The sequence below is a fragment of the Bos taurus genome, chromosome 21 (genome assembly GCF_002263795.3).
Source record: "Bos taurus isolate L1 Dominette 01449 registration number 42190680 breed Hereford chromosome 21, ARS-UCD2.0, whole genome shotgun sequence".
Classification (NCBI taxonomy): domain Eukaryota; kingdom Metazoa; phylum Chordata; class Mammalia; order Artiodactyla; family Bovidae; genus Bos; species Bos taurus.
Genome location: NC_037348.1, coordinates 33334576 through 33351177, shown reverse-complemented (window position 1 = coordinate 33351177; position 16602 = coordinate 33334576). Strand labels below are relative to the sequence as shown.

The following is a 16602-nucleotide window of genomic DNA, read 5'->3' as shown; positions in this document are numbered from 1 at the left end:
CAGTGCTGCTAAGTCACTTCAATGGTGTCTGACTCTTTGTGACCCCATGGACTGTAGTCCACCAGGTTCCTCTATCCATGAGATTCTCAAGGCAAGAATACTGGAGTGGGTTGCCATGCCCTTGTCCAGGGGATCTTTCCAACCCAGGGATCGAACTGATGTCTCATTATGTCTCCTGCATTAGCAACCGGGTTCTTTACCACTAGCGCCACCTGGGAAGCCAGCCAATGAAGGGGGACATGGCTTCAATCTCTGGTCCGGGAAGATCCCACATTCTGTGGAGCAGTTAAGCCTAGGTGTCACAACTAGTGAGCCTATGTGCCGCAAATACTGAAGCCCCCCAGGCCCTAGAGCCTGCGCTCTGCAACAAGAGAAGTCACACAATGAGAAGCCCACACACCACAAAAAAGAGCAGCCCCCACTTGCTGCAACTAGAGAAAGCCCACGCAGCAGTGAAGACCCAGCACAGAAAAAAACAAAAGTTGTGCAGCCATTTAAAAAAGTGAGGGAAAAAATGAGCTCAGAGCTATACGTACTGACATATAGACGACAAAGATACATTGTTAAGTAAAAAAATGGCAAATTACAACTGCTGAATATAATATGCCATACTTGTAAAGAAAAGTAATTATCCTCATCCCATATGTATGTATACCTACATACACATGTACACATTTTAAAAGCTTGGACCTTGGACATACATACCCTAAGTTCTTTATACTGATAATTTTCAAGGGGTGGAATTATAAGTAATAGCTCTGTACTTATTGGAGAAGGCAATGGCAACCCACTCCAGTACTCCTGCCTGGAGAATCCCATGGATGGAGGAGCCTGGTAGGCTGCAGTCCATGGGGTCGCTGGGAGTCGGACACGACTGAGTGACTTCACTTTGACTTTTCACTTTCATGCATTGGAGAAGGAAATGGCAACCCACTCCAGTGTTCTTGCCTGGAGAATCCCAGGGATGGGGGAGCCTGGTGGGCTACTGTCTATGGGGTCGCACAGAGTCGGACACGACTGAAGCGACTTAGCAGCAGCAGCAGCTGTACTTATTAGCTGTATTACCTTCAGCAAGTTCTTGTACTTTCTAGGCCTAAGTTTCTAGATCTATAAAATGGGTACAATAATAGTAATAGCCATCACAACTCACGGGAATGATATCAGGATTAATTGAGGATTAAATGATATCAGGATTAATTAATTTAAACATGAAGTTAGAACTGTATTCAAAACATTCAGTAAGTGTTAACAAATATTACTTTATAAGTGCCAGCATTAATAAATTTTCTGAACATTCATGTACTTTTAGTCATGTATTTCTCTTTTTTTTAACTCACTCATTTATTTTTACTGTCGGCTGCACTTCATCTTCTTTGCTGCAGCGTGCGGGCTTTCTCTCATTGCAGCAAGTAGGGCTACTCTCCAGTTGTGGTGCGCGGGATCTAGAGCGCTGCCAGTAGCCGTGGTGCACGGGCTCAGTTTCCCCACAGCATGTGCAATCCTCCTGAACCAGGGATCGAACCTGTGTGCCCTGCATTAGCCGGCAGACTCTTAACCACTGGACCACCAGGAAGTCCCAGTCATGTTTCATAATCAGAAAAATAAACATTTATTCTTTGGGCTAGACAAATTCCACATTGTCTAGTAAAGGTAAATTTCACACTGCATGGTTTAAATGGTTCATCTAAAACAATAGTTAAGAGTCCATATGATGGCTACTAAAATAGGTTATGACATTTTAAAATTTAAAACAAGGATTACTCCTAAGAAAGTTACCAAGATGGGGAAAATCTATTCAGAGCAACTTACGAAGTCATAGATTATTTATACTTTTATTCTAGTGTCACAGTAACTATTGGAAATTAATTCACACTGAATAGAAATCTAAAGTGTGAGACTGTGCATTAAAGACAAACTTCTATTTATAACTTTCATAAGAATGAGGATGGTAGGGGACTGCATTTAAAATTTTATCTATTCCCAATGATGGAGCAACAAGTCACTAAAGAGAACATATAGATATATGGATTTTAAAGCAACCAAACTTTTATTTCATTGTTTGAATTTATATAACAAAACATCTACAGTATTTTTATTATTTTGCAGCAAATAAAGGAGGACATACAAACAGCAAAAAAACATTTGAAGAAAAAGATATCATGTTTTTAAGGAGTTCAAACAACAAAAAAAGGATACTATTATTTTAAAATTCTATATTCAAAAAAGGAGAAAAATTATAGAATTCAGTAGTGGGACAGTTAAAGGAAACAGATACTCTTATTTGTTGGTGACAATGTATATTTCTTTTCCATTTTTATCAAGGGTAACCTAGTGATGTATAAGAGAGACACAAGAATATTCATAATCTTTAGCCAAATAATCCAACTCTCAGAAATATCTTCTTAAAATAAGTTAAGAGAAAGAGTGAAAATAATCATAATAGTATTATTAAACCTGAAAACAATCTGAGTAATACAGAAAGGTGGTTAGATAGTTAAAGTGTCTATGATATATTAACTTACCAAGTTATTGTGACTCTATTAAAACTGATAAGTAAAAGGCCTATGTTGTGGAAAGGAGAGGCTATTTAGTATGCAGAACTGGAAAAAAAAAATAGCTATCCATATGGAAAAAAAGTCAGATTCCTACATCTCATACCATATTCGAAAATCAACTCCAGATGGATTAAGGTCTTAAATGACAAAAACAAAATTTTAAACTTTTAAAAGAAAATAGTTCCTCAAAAAATTAAATGTAGAATCACCATATGATCTAACAATTCCACATGTAGGCATACACACCGAAGAATTGAAAGCAAGGACTCAAACAGATGCTGTAACACCAGTGTCCACAGCAGCATCGTTCACAATAGCCAAAGAGTGGAAACAACCCAACTGTCATTTGACAAATGAATGGATTAACAACACAAGGTATATACATATGATAGAATATTATTCAGCCTTAAGAAGGAATGAAATTCTGATACATGCTCCAATACAGATGAATCTTTAAAATATCAGGCTAAGTGAAATAAAACAGACACAAAGGGCAAATATTGCATGACTCCATTTACATGAGGACCTAGAATAGGCAAATTCATAGAGACAGAAAGTAGAAGAGAGGTCACCGGGGACTGTGGGGGCAGAGTGGGGATATACTGTTTAATGAGCACTGAGTTTCTGTGTGGGATGATGAACAGTTCTGAAAATGGATAGTGGTAAAGGGTTACACTGTGAATGTACTTAATGCTACTGAACTGTACACTCAAAATTGTTAACAACAGTAACCATAAGATTGTGTATAAGTGTGTATTTTATCACAATAAAAAATTAATGCATATGGTGCAATCAGTGGTGGAGCAGTAAAAAAATAAATATTTAATATTATTTTTCTGACTTTAGAATAGGGAAGGACTTATGATGCAAAATGTATTAAGCAGAAATTAAACACAGACACATTTAACCATATTAAAATGAAGAACTTTTGTTAGTCAAAAGGACTCTACAAAAAGTGAAAAAGCAAGCTATAAACTGAGTATATGTGTGTATATGTACATACATGTGTATGTATGTATATAGATGTGTATGTATGTACATATACAAGTGTGTGTGTGTGTTAGTTGCTCAGTTGTGTCTGACTCTTTGCGACCCCATAGCCTGTAGCCCACCAGGCGCCTCTATCCATGAGATTCTCCAGGCAAGAATACTGGAGTGGGTTGCCATGCCTTCGTCCAGGGGATGTTTCCGACCCAGGGATTAAACCCGGGTATCCTGCATTGCAGGCAGATTCTTTACCCTCTGAGCTACCAGAGAAGCCTGACATACACACAAAGAGATTAGTACTAATACATAAACAACTACATAAATGGATGATAGGAAAATGGGTAAAAGTCATAAATAGGCACTGTGCAGAAGAAAACATAAATGGCCAATAAATATATGAAGAGATACTTAATCTCACTAATAAAAGAGATTTTGAGTTATATCACAAGATACCATTTTATACCTGTTGATTGGGAAAAATTAAGAAGTACAACATTATCATGTATTGGAAAGGATGTGGAAAATTTACACATAGCAGGTAGGCACAACCATTTTGGAAAACAATTAAACACTATCTTATAAAACTGAATCTTCCCAGGCCTTATGACCCAGTAACTCTACTCCTAGATGTATACTCTAGAGCATTTTCAGTGGGGGTGGTATCGCCCCCAGAGGGTGAAATTAGTTCTGAGAAGACTGGGAATGGGAAAAATGGTCCAAACATACCTGCTCTCTTTGCACACAAAGCACAGATACACATTCTGCCTTAGAGATACTCTCCCACACACTCACCAGAAGACATGTATAAGAATGTTCGCGGCAGCACTGTTTCTAATATTAATAGCAAAAATCATAAAACCACCCAAGGAGCCATCAATAGAAATGGATAAACAAAATGGTATATTCACCAATGGATGAGGAATTAAAAGGCATGAATCCTTCAACCATCAATTAAAAAGGAATGAATATCAGCTACAAACCACACTAGCAATTTTAGCAACACAGTGATGAGTGTAAAAATGTAAGTCCCAGTGAACAACATGCATTATAATATTCTCTTTCTATAATTTCTGCTGTAAAGCTGTAGTAGTAAATGAACACTTCTAAACATCCAGTTCCACAATACTCCCAAGTGAGGTACTAGAACAAAGACTACACAGACTCCTGGGTGAATGTTTTTCCCACTGCAGGTTGTCATGCATCGGGTCCTGAAATCAATTTAGTAAGTCACGACTAACACTTTAGAAATATGATATAGAATAGAATAATCAAAATGACTATACAGAGCAAAGGTAAAGTTTGTTTTATGAAACATTTTTGTTTTATAAATATGTACACAAAGATCTATACACCTATATCCTTGGGTTCTGAAATCTAAACATCTCTGAAACCACTGGTTTCTATTGTTAGTTTGGTGCAAAAATCCATGCGACAGCAAACTCTGACCTGAAATTTCACAGGTTATTTATGACCTTTGTTCTTCTCCACTCATTATGAATAATACATTTCATTGCAGAAATACTTGATACTAGAGAGACATACATACCACATTATCTTTTAAAGTTCAAAATATTACATAACACTCTGGACCTAAGAGTTTGAGATAAGAGAATAAGAAACTATCTCTGTATATAACTTTATATGTATGTGTAGACTTAGTGTACATATACCTTTGTGAACTAAATTGCAATGGAAAACATGGTTCCGACTAGACTAAAACAAAAAGTCTGAAAATCACTGGCTAGGTTACATTTTTCACAGACAATGACCATCCCTAACCTTCATTAATTTTTATTCTATAAAACTCCAAGAAAGAGACATTCCATCTTTACAACTCATTGTTCCTGTGCATTTTAATTCCTCCCACTTTACTTTTAAGACTGTTTTTTATTCTGAGGAAGCAGGTATTGGTCATCATTTACAGGTGACCTTTACATTGAACATAATTCTGAAGCTTACATCATTCCTAAACCTCACAAAGAATAGAAAAAAGTAGCCACTGAAGGAGGGTTGAAAGGGTCCTCCCATAGCCCTTCCTTACCTTTAGCAAGTTCAGGACTTTCTTGCCAAGATCCAGCTCAAAGTTGGTGTAATTAGAACCGCACATGTCATAGATAAACACCAGTCCATTCCTCTGAGTTTCAAAGCTGTAAACCAATCATTGAACAAAAATATTTATAAGTAATAAGATGGATGAGGCAGATTGAAAACCTGGCTCAAAAACAAAGAACACAGAGAGTGTGTGTGGGACTGAAATAACTGCCTTCCCTGAACACCGGCCTTACAAAGAATTTATAATAAGAAATACATATTTGTACTTTGACCCTGTTTCCCGGCAGAATTCCTAAAACTTGGAATTTCCTAGGAAAGCAAGGAAGGTATCCACTGCTATATGAACGAGGTGACCCTTGGAATGCTCTTAGGACATCTAAGGATTCGGGCTGTTTGCCAGAGGAACCAACCACGTGATTAGAAAGGGTTGGAACTTCTAGTCCCACCCTCCCACACCCAGGAAGAGGACTGGCACTGGGACTGAGCTCAGTCACCAATGGCCAATGATTTAATCAATCATGCCTTGCAATGAATGAAGCCTCCAGAAAATGCCAAAAGGATATGATTTTGGAGAACTTCCAGGTTGATGAACACATGAACACATGCAGATGAACACATGTAGCCCTTTCAGAGAGGGCATGGGAGCTCCATGCCCCTTTCCCCATACCTTTACCTCCATGCATCTCTCCTGCATCTCTATGCAGGAGACCCGGATTCGATCCCTGGGTTGGCAAGATCCCCTGGAGAAGGAAATGGCAACCCACTCCAGTACTCTTGCCTGGAGAATTCCATGGACGGAGGAGCCTGGTAGGCTATAGTCCATGGGGTTGCAAAGAGTCAGACATGACTGAGCGACTTCCTCTCAGAGAGGGCATGGAAGCTCCATGCCCCTTTCCCCAAACCTTCCCTCTATGCATCTCTTCCATTTGCTGCTGCTAAGTCGTTTCAGTCGTGTCCGTCTCTGTGCGACCCCACAGACAGCAGCCCGCCAGGCTCCCCTGTCCCCGGGATTCTCCAGGCAAGAACACTGGAGTGGGTTGCCATTTCCTTCTCCAATGCGTGAAAGTGAAGTTGCTCGGTCGTGTGGACTCTTAGTGACCCCATGGACTGCAGCCTACCAGGCTCCTCCGTCCATGGGATTTTCCAGGCAAGAGTACTGGAGTGGGGTGCCATCTCTTCCATTTGGCTCTTCCTAAATTATACCCTCTTATAATAAACTGGTAACATATTAAGTACAATGTTTGAGTTCTATAAACTGCTCCAGCAAATTAATCAAACCCAAGGAGGGGGCACTGGACCCTTTGATCTATGATCAGAAGCAGAGATGACAACCTGGACTTGCCACTGGCGTCTGAAGGGACAGTCTTTTCGGACTGAACCCTTAACTTGTGTAATCTGAGGCTATCTCCAGTTATATAGTGTCAGAGTCGAGTTGAACTGCCAAATGCCCAGTTGGTGGGGGAGAACTGCTTGATACTACGGAGGAAGAAGCCCACATGTTGGAAATTGAATTATACTTATTGATGCATATTTATCCAGATTCATCAAGTACCAAACTCATAGTCTGAGAATGTTCCAGAGCATCTAGGTTATCAAAATTTGAACTGTTTTCTCCTTTATTTCTGAATCTGACTATCCAAATTCTGTACCATACTATGTTTAACTCAAAAACTTTTCTCTTCCATGAAAGTCTCCCTGATAATTGTCACCAAATGTACTACCATCATTCACATCCCTCGAAGCCCCACAAATCTTTCTGTGGATTTTTCTAGTGTCTCTTAATATACTCCAATTTTGTATAGCAATCTCATTCTCTCCTAGAGGGCAAAAACATGTTTTGTTCACCTCATTACCCTCCACAGTCCACAGCACAGTCCTTGCAAATATAATGAATGGTCACAGAATTGTAATTCAGTGGGCTCGAAGCCCATCACTAAGAAAACACTGTGGGTCTATGAAAAACTGTAAAACAAAATTCTAAACTCAATGATGATGTATTTATCTCTGATGACTTTAATGAAGGAAGAGAAAAACCTACTAATGGTCTTTGGGAGGCATCTTAAAAAGTAGATAAAGAGCTGGTGGGCCTATTCCCAGATTGAAGTTAGGGACAAAAAATATCACTTGGTCCAATCTCCTTAATTCCTAAAGTTGCACTCTTCCACCAAGCCCGATCTTCACCTGCTTCTGATCTGCACACCTACATGACTGTTAGAAATAAACTATTTGATTGGACTATTCACAGATGAGAGCAATAGTTTTCACATGTATTGACATTCAAGAAAACTTTTTGATACAAAACAAATTCCTGAAATCAGGAATCTCAATGTTACTTTGTATCCTTATTTTTTGTTTCTGGCATTACCTCCTGGAAACCTCCATAACTTCATCCTTTCAACATAATAAGAGACAGAAGCACCTATCCATGAAGTAGCACTTCAAAAATCTCTGAAGTAGAACCAAGTTTCTATACAGACTTAATTTCAAATGGCCCCTCACATGTTAAAGTGAGAGCTATATCTTGTCTCCTTTTTTCACGACCCCAGAGAGACTAATTTACCAAGATCAAAGATGCTGTGTTAAATGAGTGGCCCAGCATTGAGAAGACCACCCACATCTAGAGATTTCGATTCTCTCCACAGGCTCAATAAGGGCCAAACCAGAAGAATTACAGGTTTCCCCCTCATAGCTCCAGCCCGTGGCAGGGGATTGAAACAAAGAGAAATCAGCACCAGAGAAAACAGAATTTAATAAAAGAAGTTATAGTGCATAATGATGCAGATTCTATATTCCTAGACCTGAAACTGCTCATCCTTTGAAGTCATATGAAATACAAATGCAATAGCATTTTTACTTCCCTGGGTACAGAATATAAGGTTCATTATTCAACAACAACGCTAATTCCCTACTAAGAATAACTGCTTCCCTACCCTATTGAGACTGATTCCTGAACTAGGATATAACTGGGAACACCAAGAAGACTACTGCTGCCCCTGACATTTGCTTCAAAATAATCAAAAGTAAAAGGGTGGGTGCTGCTGCTGCTAAGTCGCTTCAGTCGTGTCCGACTCTGTGCGACTCCATAGACGGCAGCCCACCAGGCTTCCCCGTCCCTGGGGATTCTCCAGGCAAGAACACTGGAGTGGGTTGCCATTTCCTTCTCCAATGCATGAAAGTGAGAAGTGAAAGTGAAGTCGCTCAGTCATGTCCAACTCTTATCGACCCCATGGACTGCAGCCTACCGGGCTCCTCCATCCACGGGATTTTCCAGGCAAGAGTACTGGAGTGGGTTGCCATTGCCTTCTCCAAAAGGGTGGGTGAGGAGCTATCAACAAAACAAGACTGGTTTCAGATCACTGTGAAAGAAGATGAATGATAGGCATGTGAAAGTTGATATGATTTGCTCTCCACCATGGGGATTTAGGAATTTTCCATCATATGATGTTGAAAAGAAGGTTCCCTGCCCTCCTAGAGCTTACCACCCAGTGGTAGGTTAAAAAAAAAAGCATAAGATAAATGACATCATAAAGCTATGTATAATTAAATACAAAATGATTGGTATTAGTAATAACTGCTATTAAAGTCAGAGTAGAAAGAATTTTATGACTAGTTGGAGGGGTGAGGGAGCCAGGCACAGAAATGGGCCTTCACAGAAGGGCAAGATTTAGTGAAGAGGGTTTCCTCCTCTTCCAAGGTAACAAAGGAAAACAAAAGTTTCTACTCACTGGTAGAATATTTCATTTAGGGGAAGAAAAGGGCTCACATTTATTTAGCCTACATGCACCCTCTGAAAAACGAGGAGTCACTGAGGATTTTTAAGAAAGTGATGGAGATCATGAGAACAAAGTTTTAATTACGTTTACCTTTGTGGTATTCCTATGGGATTCAATACTCTCACTGGAAAAAGCAAGCTTTGGTCACTGTCATGCCTGTATGAAAGCTCTGACTCTAAGCTGCTCAAAGAGGAAGCCAATGCTAAATTTCCGGTAAAAGAGCCTTCCACTCAACCCCCTGAGGTAAAGAAACATTTCAAAGGGAATTATAGTCCAGAAATTATGTCTGAAGAACAATCATAAGAAAGAAGAACTGAGAAATCCTTTCTCCTTAGTAACTTCTCGTTTTTAGAATAATGCTGTGGGTGTGGTTTGGATATATCTCCCCCTGAACACCACCAGCAGAAGCTAAGTACATGAAAGTAATAATAACAAGGCAGGAGCAAAGTGAACTAGACACAGAGCCCCACCTCAGAAAATCCTTCGGCTATCCCCATCCTCTAAGTACAGAAGTATGACTAAGGTGCTTAGCTGCCTCTCACTATCTCCAGTCTCAGCCCTCGATATATGACTTCTAAGCCAGAGGACCAGTGAATGACGCTGGGAGCAATAACACACTGTAAATGGTGGGCACGAGGGAAAAAAGGATGTAAGAGAGAAAGATGACATAGTAGGAGTACAGATAGTTCTGACCAAGAGTGAAGAAACCAGGGTCTTAGACTTAGTTCAGTCAATATGCGATGACTGTAAAAAAGCCACAAAACTTCCTGGGGCCTAAGTTTCTTTGTCCATAGAACAGTAAAAATACTATTTACCTAAGAGCAGGAATGGAGACATGACCCAAGCTGGTTCTTTTGGCTTATAGAGGAGCCTGGTGGGCCACAGTCCACGGGATTGCAAAGAATCAGACACGACTGAGCGACTGAACACACAGCACACTATTTATAAAGATGATTCTGCTTAACTTATGCTCTTGGACTCCTCTCTCCTGAATGCTGATTCTTAAAATCCTCAGCATTATTCCACTTTTACAGATAAAGAAACTGAGGCTCCAGACGGTTTTGAAAATCAACACCAGGGGAGAATGGTCAGAAAGAACCAGCACAGGTCATCTTACCTTCACACTCTTTCAATAAGTAATTCTCAGTACACTAAGAATGGCTAGTTAATTAGCTTTCTTAGCTTCTGTTACCCTGAAATAGAGCCAAGCAGTTAAGGATGCAGAATACTCATCATCTTGATAGTACCTGGAAACACGCCAAGCCCTTAAGGACATGGAGTGTTTTCTATTCATAGCACTGCCTAAGGCACATCCTAGGAGCACGGTGAATGCACTGCTGAGTTTAATCAAATCAAACACTGTCACTTTCCCATCTGGATGTAGAACACCCAAAAGATAATGTCCAAGCTCACCTATCCACAGCTCTGTCCAGCAAGTAAAACAGAGCCTGAAGTACCACATGTTGGACTGACTTGTGGGGATGATGTAATCTGGCAGTGAAGAGGGCGATAGAGGCTCCTGTTGGGTCCCGAACATTCTAGAGCAAACAAAACAAGAAATATTTAGATATCAAATAGAAAAATTACAGAAATCACTAAGGCTTCTTATAGGCTGGACAAAGGTTTGCCATAAAGAGCACAGATGCTGAAAATACTTCTCTGACTTGCATCAATTGCTCCAGAAAAGGAAAAAAACTTTTTAATCATCCCATGTCTGACTCTCAGCACTCCCAGGATCATATTCCTATGGAAGGAAAAAACTATGTTCTCTTAACTCTTCAAGTACAGAGAAATTAAATTAAACAATGGTCTATATTGGCTGCCTAGCTAATTTCCCAGGCAGGATAGTGAAGAAAAAGCAACAGGAGAAAACCATAGAATACGACCATGGTTTCCACGCTCTGCCTTAAAAGTACCACTGGACACTTACCTGAAAGGCTGTGGTCTCTAAGTGGAGAGAACTTACGTTAAATAAGGAAGGACAGGGCTCTGACACGCTGTATACAACTCCCAAAGGTCCTGACTGACCTTAATGGACCAGTGAGGAAACTTTTCTAAAACTACTAAACAACTGAGTTTCAATTTTTTCAATTATTACTAGAATAATTTTATGCCAAACTTCACAGCTGTTTTACATCTATTCCCCACTATTAAGACTCTAGATTCAGGATAAGACATCTAGGAACAAAGTCCAAAGAGAATAATAGCTACAAAAGGAAATAAAGAGATGTTACAAGAGGGTTTCATAAATACTCACTAAGATGGTGAATTTTCCACTAAGGATCTCAGAACGGAGAGGTTCCTCATGAGGTTTCAGCTTCACAATGCCCTCCTTCCTTCGTGTTTCCTAAAAATAAAACAAGATAAATTAATATAAAAATACTGTATACTTACGACAGCTTTATGTAACCACCAAATCTCACAGATAAGGGATTTTAGAAATCAGCTTATTGAAACATGAATTCCTTTGTAACCTTCCTCTAGGCCAACTGTTAGCAGAATTCTTGTCTAATGCTACCTTATCAGCCCCTCAGAGCTTAGGATCTTTCCTTTGAATGAGTGATAAGCTTAACCCTGAAGACCAATCAATATATATCAATCATTAGAGTACAAAGCTAAACTTCTTAAACATGCAGCAGCACTGATATTAAAATATGCACCTAAACTGCCTGGAAGCATATATCCTAACACCTCATCCAGGCTTAGGCTTCTTCTGTCTTAAACAGGACCCATCCCCCCACTTAGTATCCTCTGCAACAATAGCTACCATGATTTCATTTTAATTCATCTTCACAGCCACATTCTTTAAGCTCACCCTCAGCTCCCTCAACACTCATTCCATCACATTCTCATTTCCTCCCAGTCTAACCATACCACCCAGAGCTCCTGCCCCAGTGACCAGGACCTTCCAGTCACTGAATCCAGTGCGCATCTTTAGTCCTCCTTTTAATAAGGTTGACCACTCACATTCTCTTTTTCCTAAGAGATTCTCTATTTTTTATTAAAAAAAAAAAAAATACTCTCTTGGTTTTTCTATTTCTTCAGCTACTCCTTCTAAGAGTCTTTTGTGGGCTTTTTATCATTCATTTGTTCACTCATTTCACTCACTGACTCATTCATTCATTCTGCCAATATGTGTAGAGCAACTATTATGTGCCGGGCCCTGAACTAAGTGTTAAGAACACTGTGGTGAATACAACAAACTAGGTCTTTGTTCACATTCTTCCCCAATTCATCCCCAAATCAAATTCAAATGCCTGCAGAGGCAAGGCAGCAAGTGAAGATAGTATGCATGCTGGAATCACAGGAGAGTGCGTGCCTTCCCTAAACCATGAAAATTTAACTTTAACAAACACTAGTGAGAAAAAAGCAAAAAGTATGAAATGAGGTTCTGCTCTACACATATCCCTACTCCTCACTCTCTCCCCAGATGCCCACCCCCATTCTCATGGCTCCAATATTTAGCTGCAATATTCTACTGTGGTCACTCTGAAGTCTCTACTTCCAGTCCAGCCTTCTTTCCCAAACCCTAGACTCATATCCCAACTGCTTGGAGGACATGTCTATTTGGCTATCCCACTGGCACTTCAACCTTAACATGGCCAAACTGAACTCACGGCCTACTCTGTTCACATACCCATACCCCTTCAGTGTCTCTTAATTAGTAAATGCCGCCACCATTTACCACCCTGTTGCCCAACTCAGAGACCTGGAATCCACCACTCCCCTTTCCTCACACACCAATTTAAGTAACTTATTCTATCAATTTCACTTCTAGAATCTACCCACTTTTTCTCTATTCCCACTAACACTATGCTTAATGACATGACAATCGTTTCCTAATAAGTACAGCAGCCTTCTAATGGATCTGTCTCCGCTATAGCCTTTCTGATCCATCCTCTAAAGCACAGTGAAAAAAATCTTTCCAGAAAGCATGTTTGATCAACACATTTTACTGTTTATACTGTCAATGAATGTCTCTGCCCTTAAGAAAAAGCAGATACTCTCTGATCTGGCCTTGTTTACCTCTGTTGCTCAATCTCCTGCCATACTCCCACCCCTACTGAGCATTTCCGCTCAGCTCAATTTCCCTCTTGCCACTAGGCATCTGAACTTGCTGTTCTCTCTGCCATACTCCCCCACTGTCCGATTCCTACTCACTCTTCTTACTTTAGAAGTCATTTCCTTCAGGAAAGCTTCCTTGAGTCTCCTAACTAAATTTTCTTTCCACGGAACACAGTTTTGTCCTATCATAGCTTTTCTGTAATCATTTGCTTACTCTCTCTTTCTAAACAGTAATCTCTGCATCTAGAACATAGTAGGTATATAATAAATAACTGTTGAATAAATGAATATTGAACAAGATGATCCATAAAATGGGTGTAAGTGAGCTTTAGTCTTAAACTCATAAACTAATCCCAGTGCCTCTTATCCCCCTCTCCTTTTTTTTTTTTTAAATTTATTTAGGGAGAGTCTAAATATCTTCAGAAGGATTTTCTGACTTCAAGGTAGGGCTCTTGGATACTGCTCCACTTCTTCTTTTTTTTTTTTTATGGGAGTGGGGAGAAACACCATGTGTACAGACTGGCAGAGACAACAGCAACATAAACAGCCCCAGTGGCACACAGCAAGTCCATCTCTGAGCTACGTACTCTGTAGGAGTGAAACAACTCAATAGCACGAAGCACATCAAACTTCCGGGCCATGAGGAATTTGACGGCCACATTCCAAGAGAGGGGGGATACGTTGTACTGAACTGTCCACTTGTTAATCTCTTCAAGAAACTGCTTGGTGGCCTGTTTGAAAAAGAAAATAAAGAGTAATTATCAGAGAATATATTTACAGAAACAAAAAAATAAACAAGAAAAAAAAAAAAACCTTTCTCCAAGCCCAAGCAAGTTTGAACCCCAAGGCAGCAGGGAAAAACAAAAGTTGGAAACAGATCTGAAATCAGAAATGATTACAATTCATACAATTCAATGAGGCCAGAAGCCAGAGCCAGTTTCAGAGAGCAGGGCTTACTTAGCACAAGGATATATGAAGAAATAATGAGGGGGGAGAGCAAAGTTCCCAAATAAGATGCAAATTACTGGCCCCAAAGCAAAAAAATAAGCAGAGTTTTTTTTTGTTTGTTTGTTTTTAAGGCTAAAAAAGAAGTAAAGGGCCCCTCTGAAGGGTTACTGCATAATGCACAGGGCAGTAACGCAGTCTCAGCTGCTGTTTTGGTCCCGTAAGCTGGTCACACACAGTAAAACAATTAGAAAATGGTTTTGGCTTTGGAATTAGCAATACTGTTGAGAGCAGCAAAACGATTACGAAGAATTTAATGAATCTAAAGGCCAACTGCTCTTTGCACTGACTGACCTCACAGGACCTCTCTGTGCTTCATACAGCAGCCCTCAAAGCTGGACACTAGTGGCCACAGGGTCATTAGCAGCTCCTCTGGATAGCGGTTGGAGGGAGGGGAGTGAAGGTGGAGGGCCTGCTACTGGGGGAAGGGTGGGAAAGTTTCATTCTCATGGTTTAATCCCAAACCGACAGGATGCCTACCTCCATAATTGTTGCTGTTTTTTAATCCACGTTCTTTTATCCTGCCTCACCCTACTTCTCCTTATGTTTTAACCAGTCTCTGCTCTAGCCAAACCACCCTTCTTTTCTTCATTTTAGAACAGGATTTACATCAGGATTTTTTGGCTTGCATATTTTAAATTGCCAAACACTTCCTACATTGCTGTTTGGTCCCTTCCAACCAGAAACTTCTCTCACATATGGATCCAAAATGTGATCAACTTGATGAGAATTCTGAGATTTAATTGATCAATCAACCCCACAGTTAAGATGTATTAATTAAACTATTATGCATTTAACTATTTGTTAACACCTAAAGGCCAACTGTTGTGCTACATATAAGGAATGCAAAAATGAGGTTTGTTTCAAGAGGTATAAGACCAACCTACTATGTGACCATGGTCTCTAATTTTTCAGTTCAAAAATAGGGGAGAAAGGGTAACAGCAATGACCTGTTCAGAGTCTTGGCAACAAGTTCTACCTTGCAAATACAATCCAAATTGCTACATACGTGTTTAAACAAATAGCAAACTAGAGTCCCGGAAGAGTCAGCAATAGCTCATACCACAGCCCCCATTTCTAGGAAAGGAAAAAGGCACTTTACAAAGTGGAGCAAAATCTAAGAGGCCTGGGGCTGCATCTGAGCTTTAGAACCCTGCAGCTGAGGCAATATACCTCACATCAGCTAGAAAAGGAGGAAACCAGCAAAACTAATCAGACAAAGTGCATAAATAGAAAGAGCCAAGAAATAAAGGCTATGAAGAAAAGCTTTTACAATCACTTTGGCTCAGAACCACTTGAAGTCAGACCAGAGAAATGAGTCTCAGAGAAGACAATAGGACAAACTTAGAATGCTCCACCAGAAAACAGTTGGAGTTGCCTCTGTGGGATGAGTGGTCAGCATCAGAATGAGGAAAGACGGAAGAGAAACTGGAGCATAAAGATCCCAGAGACAAAACTTCAGGAAAACTGGAAGGTTCCAGGAGATTTTGTAAAGGCTATTTGTTTAACATATCATCTTTTAAAGCCAGCACTTCTGGACGTCTCCAAAGCTGCCTGTAGAATAAAACACCAGAATAACAGAATATATTTTTCCTCCTTTTCTAATAAAAACAATAAACAGATAAATCAATATCCAAGTAGGAGGGGAAAATATAGTTAGATGACCAGGAGGTAATATGAATCACCTGTTAGGATGATTGTTTTTTATTTCTTATATCCCAATGAACTGACTCATTGGAAAAGACCCTGATGGTGAGAAAGACTAAGCCCAAGAGGAGAAGGGGACGACAGAGGATGAGATGGTTGTATGGCATCACCAACTCAATGGACATGAGTTTGAGCAAACTCCGGGAGACAGAGATGGACAGAGAAGCCTGGCACGCTGCAGTTCACGCGAAGAGTCGCCAAGAGTTGGACATGACCTAGTAACTGAACAACAACAACAACAAGAGACAAGGTTTCACACACCTCCTTCAAGGTACATACTGGCTTCCTTCTTATTAGACTAAGTTCCTTCAGGTTCTTGATGTCGTGTAGCTCCCAAGAGCTGCTGCCTTGAGCTGACCTCTGTTCCCTGCTGGTCAGGATGTTATTCTTGGCTTTAAGCACGGGAACAATTCCTCCAGATTTGGCCTGACTAGGCTTTGCATGAAGAGAGTCCAGTG

The 16602-nt window shown here is 40.1% G+C and overlaps 1 protein-coding gene across 4 annotated transcripts in view; it reads right to left on the bottom strand.

The window, feature by feature from the left end:
* PTPN9 (protein tyrosine phosphatase non-receptor type 9) overlaps positions 1 to 16602 on the bottom strand; it is a 70122-nt gene that overhangs the window by 24712 nt on the left and 28808 nt on the right. For all 4 annotated transcript variants that reach the window (NM_001192054.3, XM_010817049.4, XM_059878963.1 and 1 more), the window contains exons 2-5: positions 14020 to 14163; positions 11625 to 11714; positions 10781 to 10905; positions 5584 to 5689 (exon numbers count right to left, since the gene is read on the bottom strand). In NM_001192054.3, the coding sequence (NP_001178983.2) occupies positions 5584 to 5689; positions 10781 to 10905; positions 11625 to 11714; positions 14020 to 14163 (465 nt within the window). The remainder of the gene's footprint in view (positions 1 to 5583; positions 5690 to 10780; positions 10906 to 11624; positions 11715 to 14019; positions 14164 to 16602) is intronic.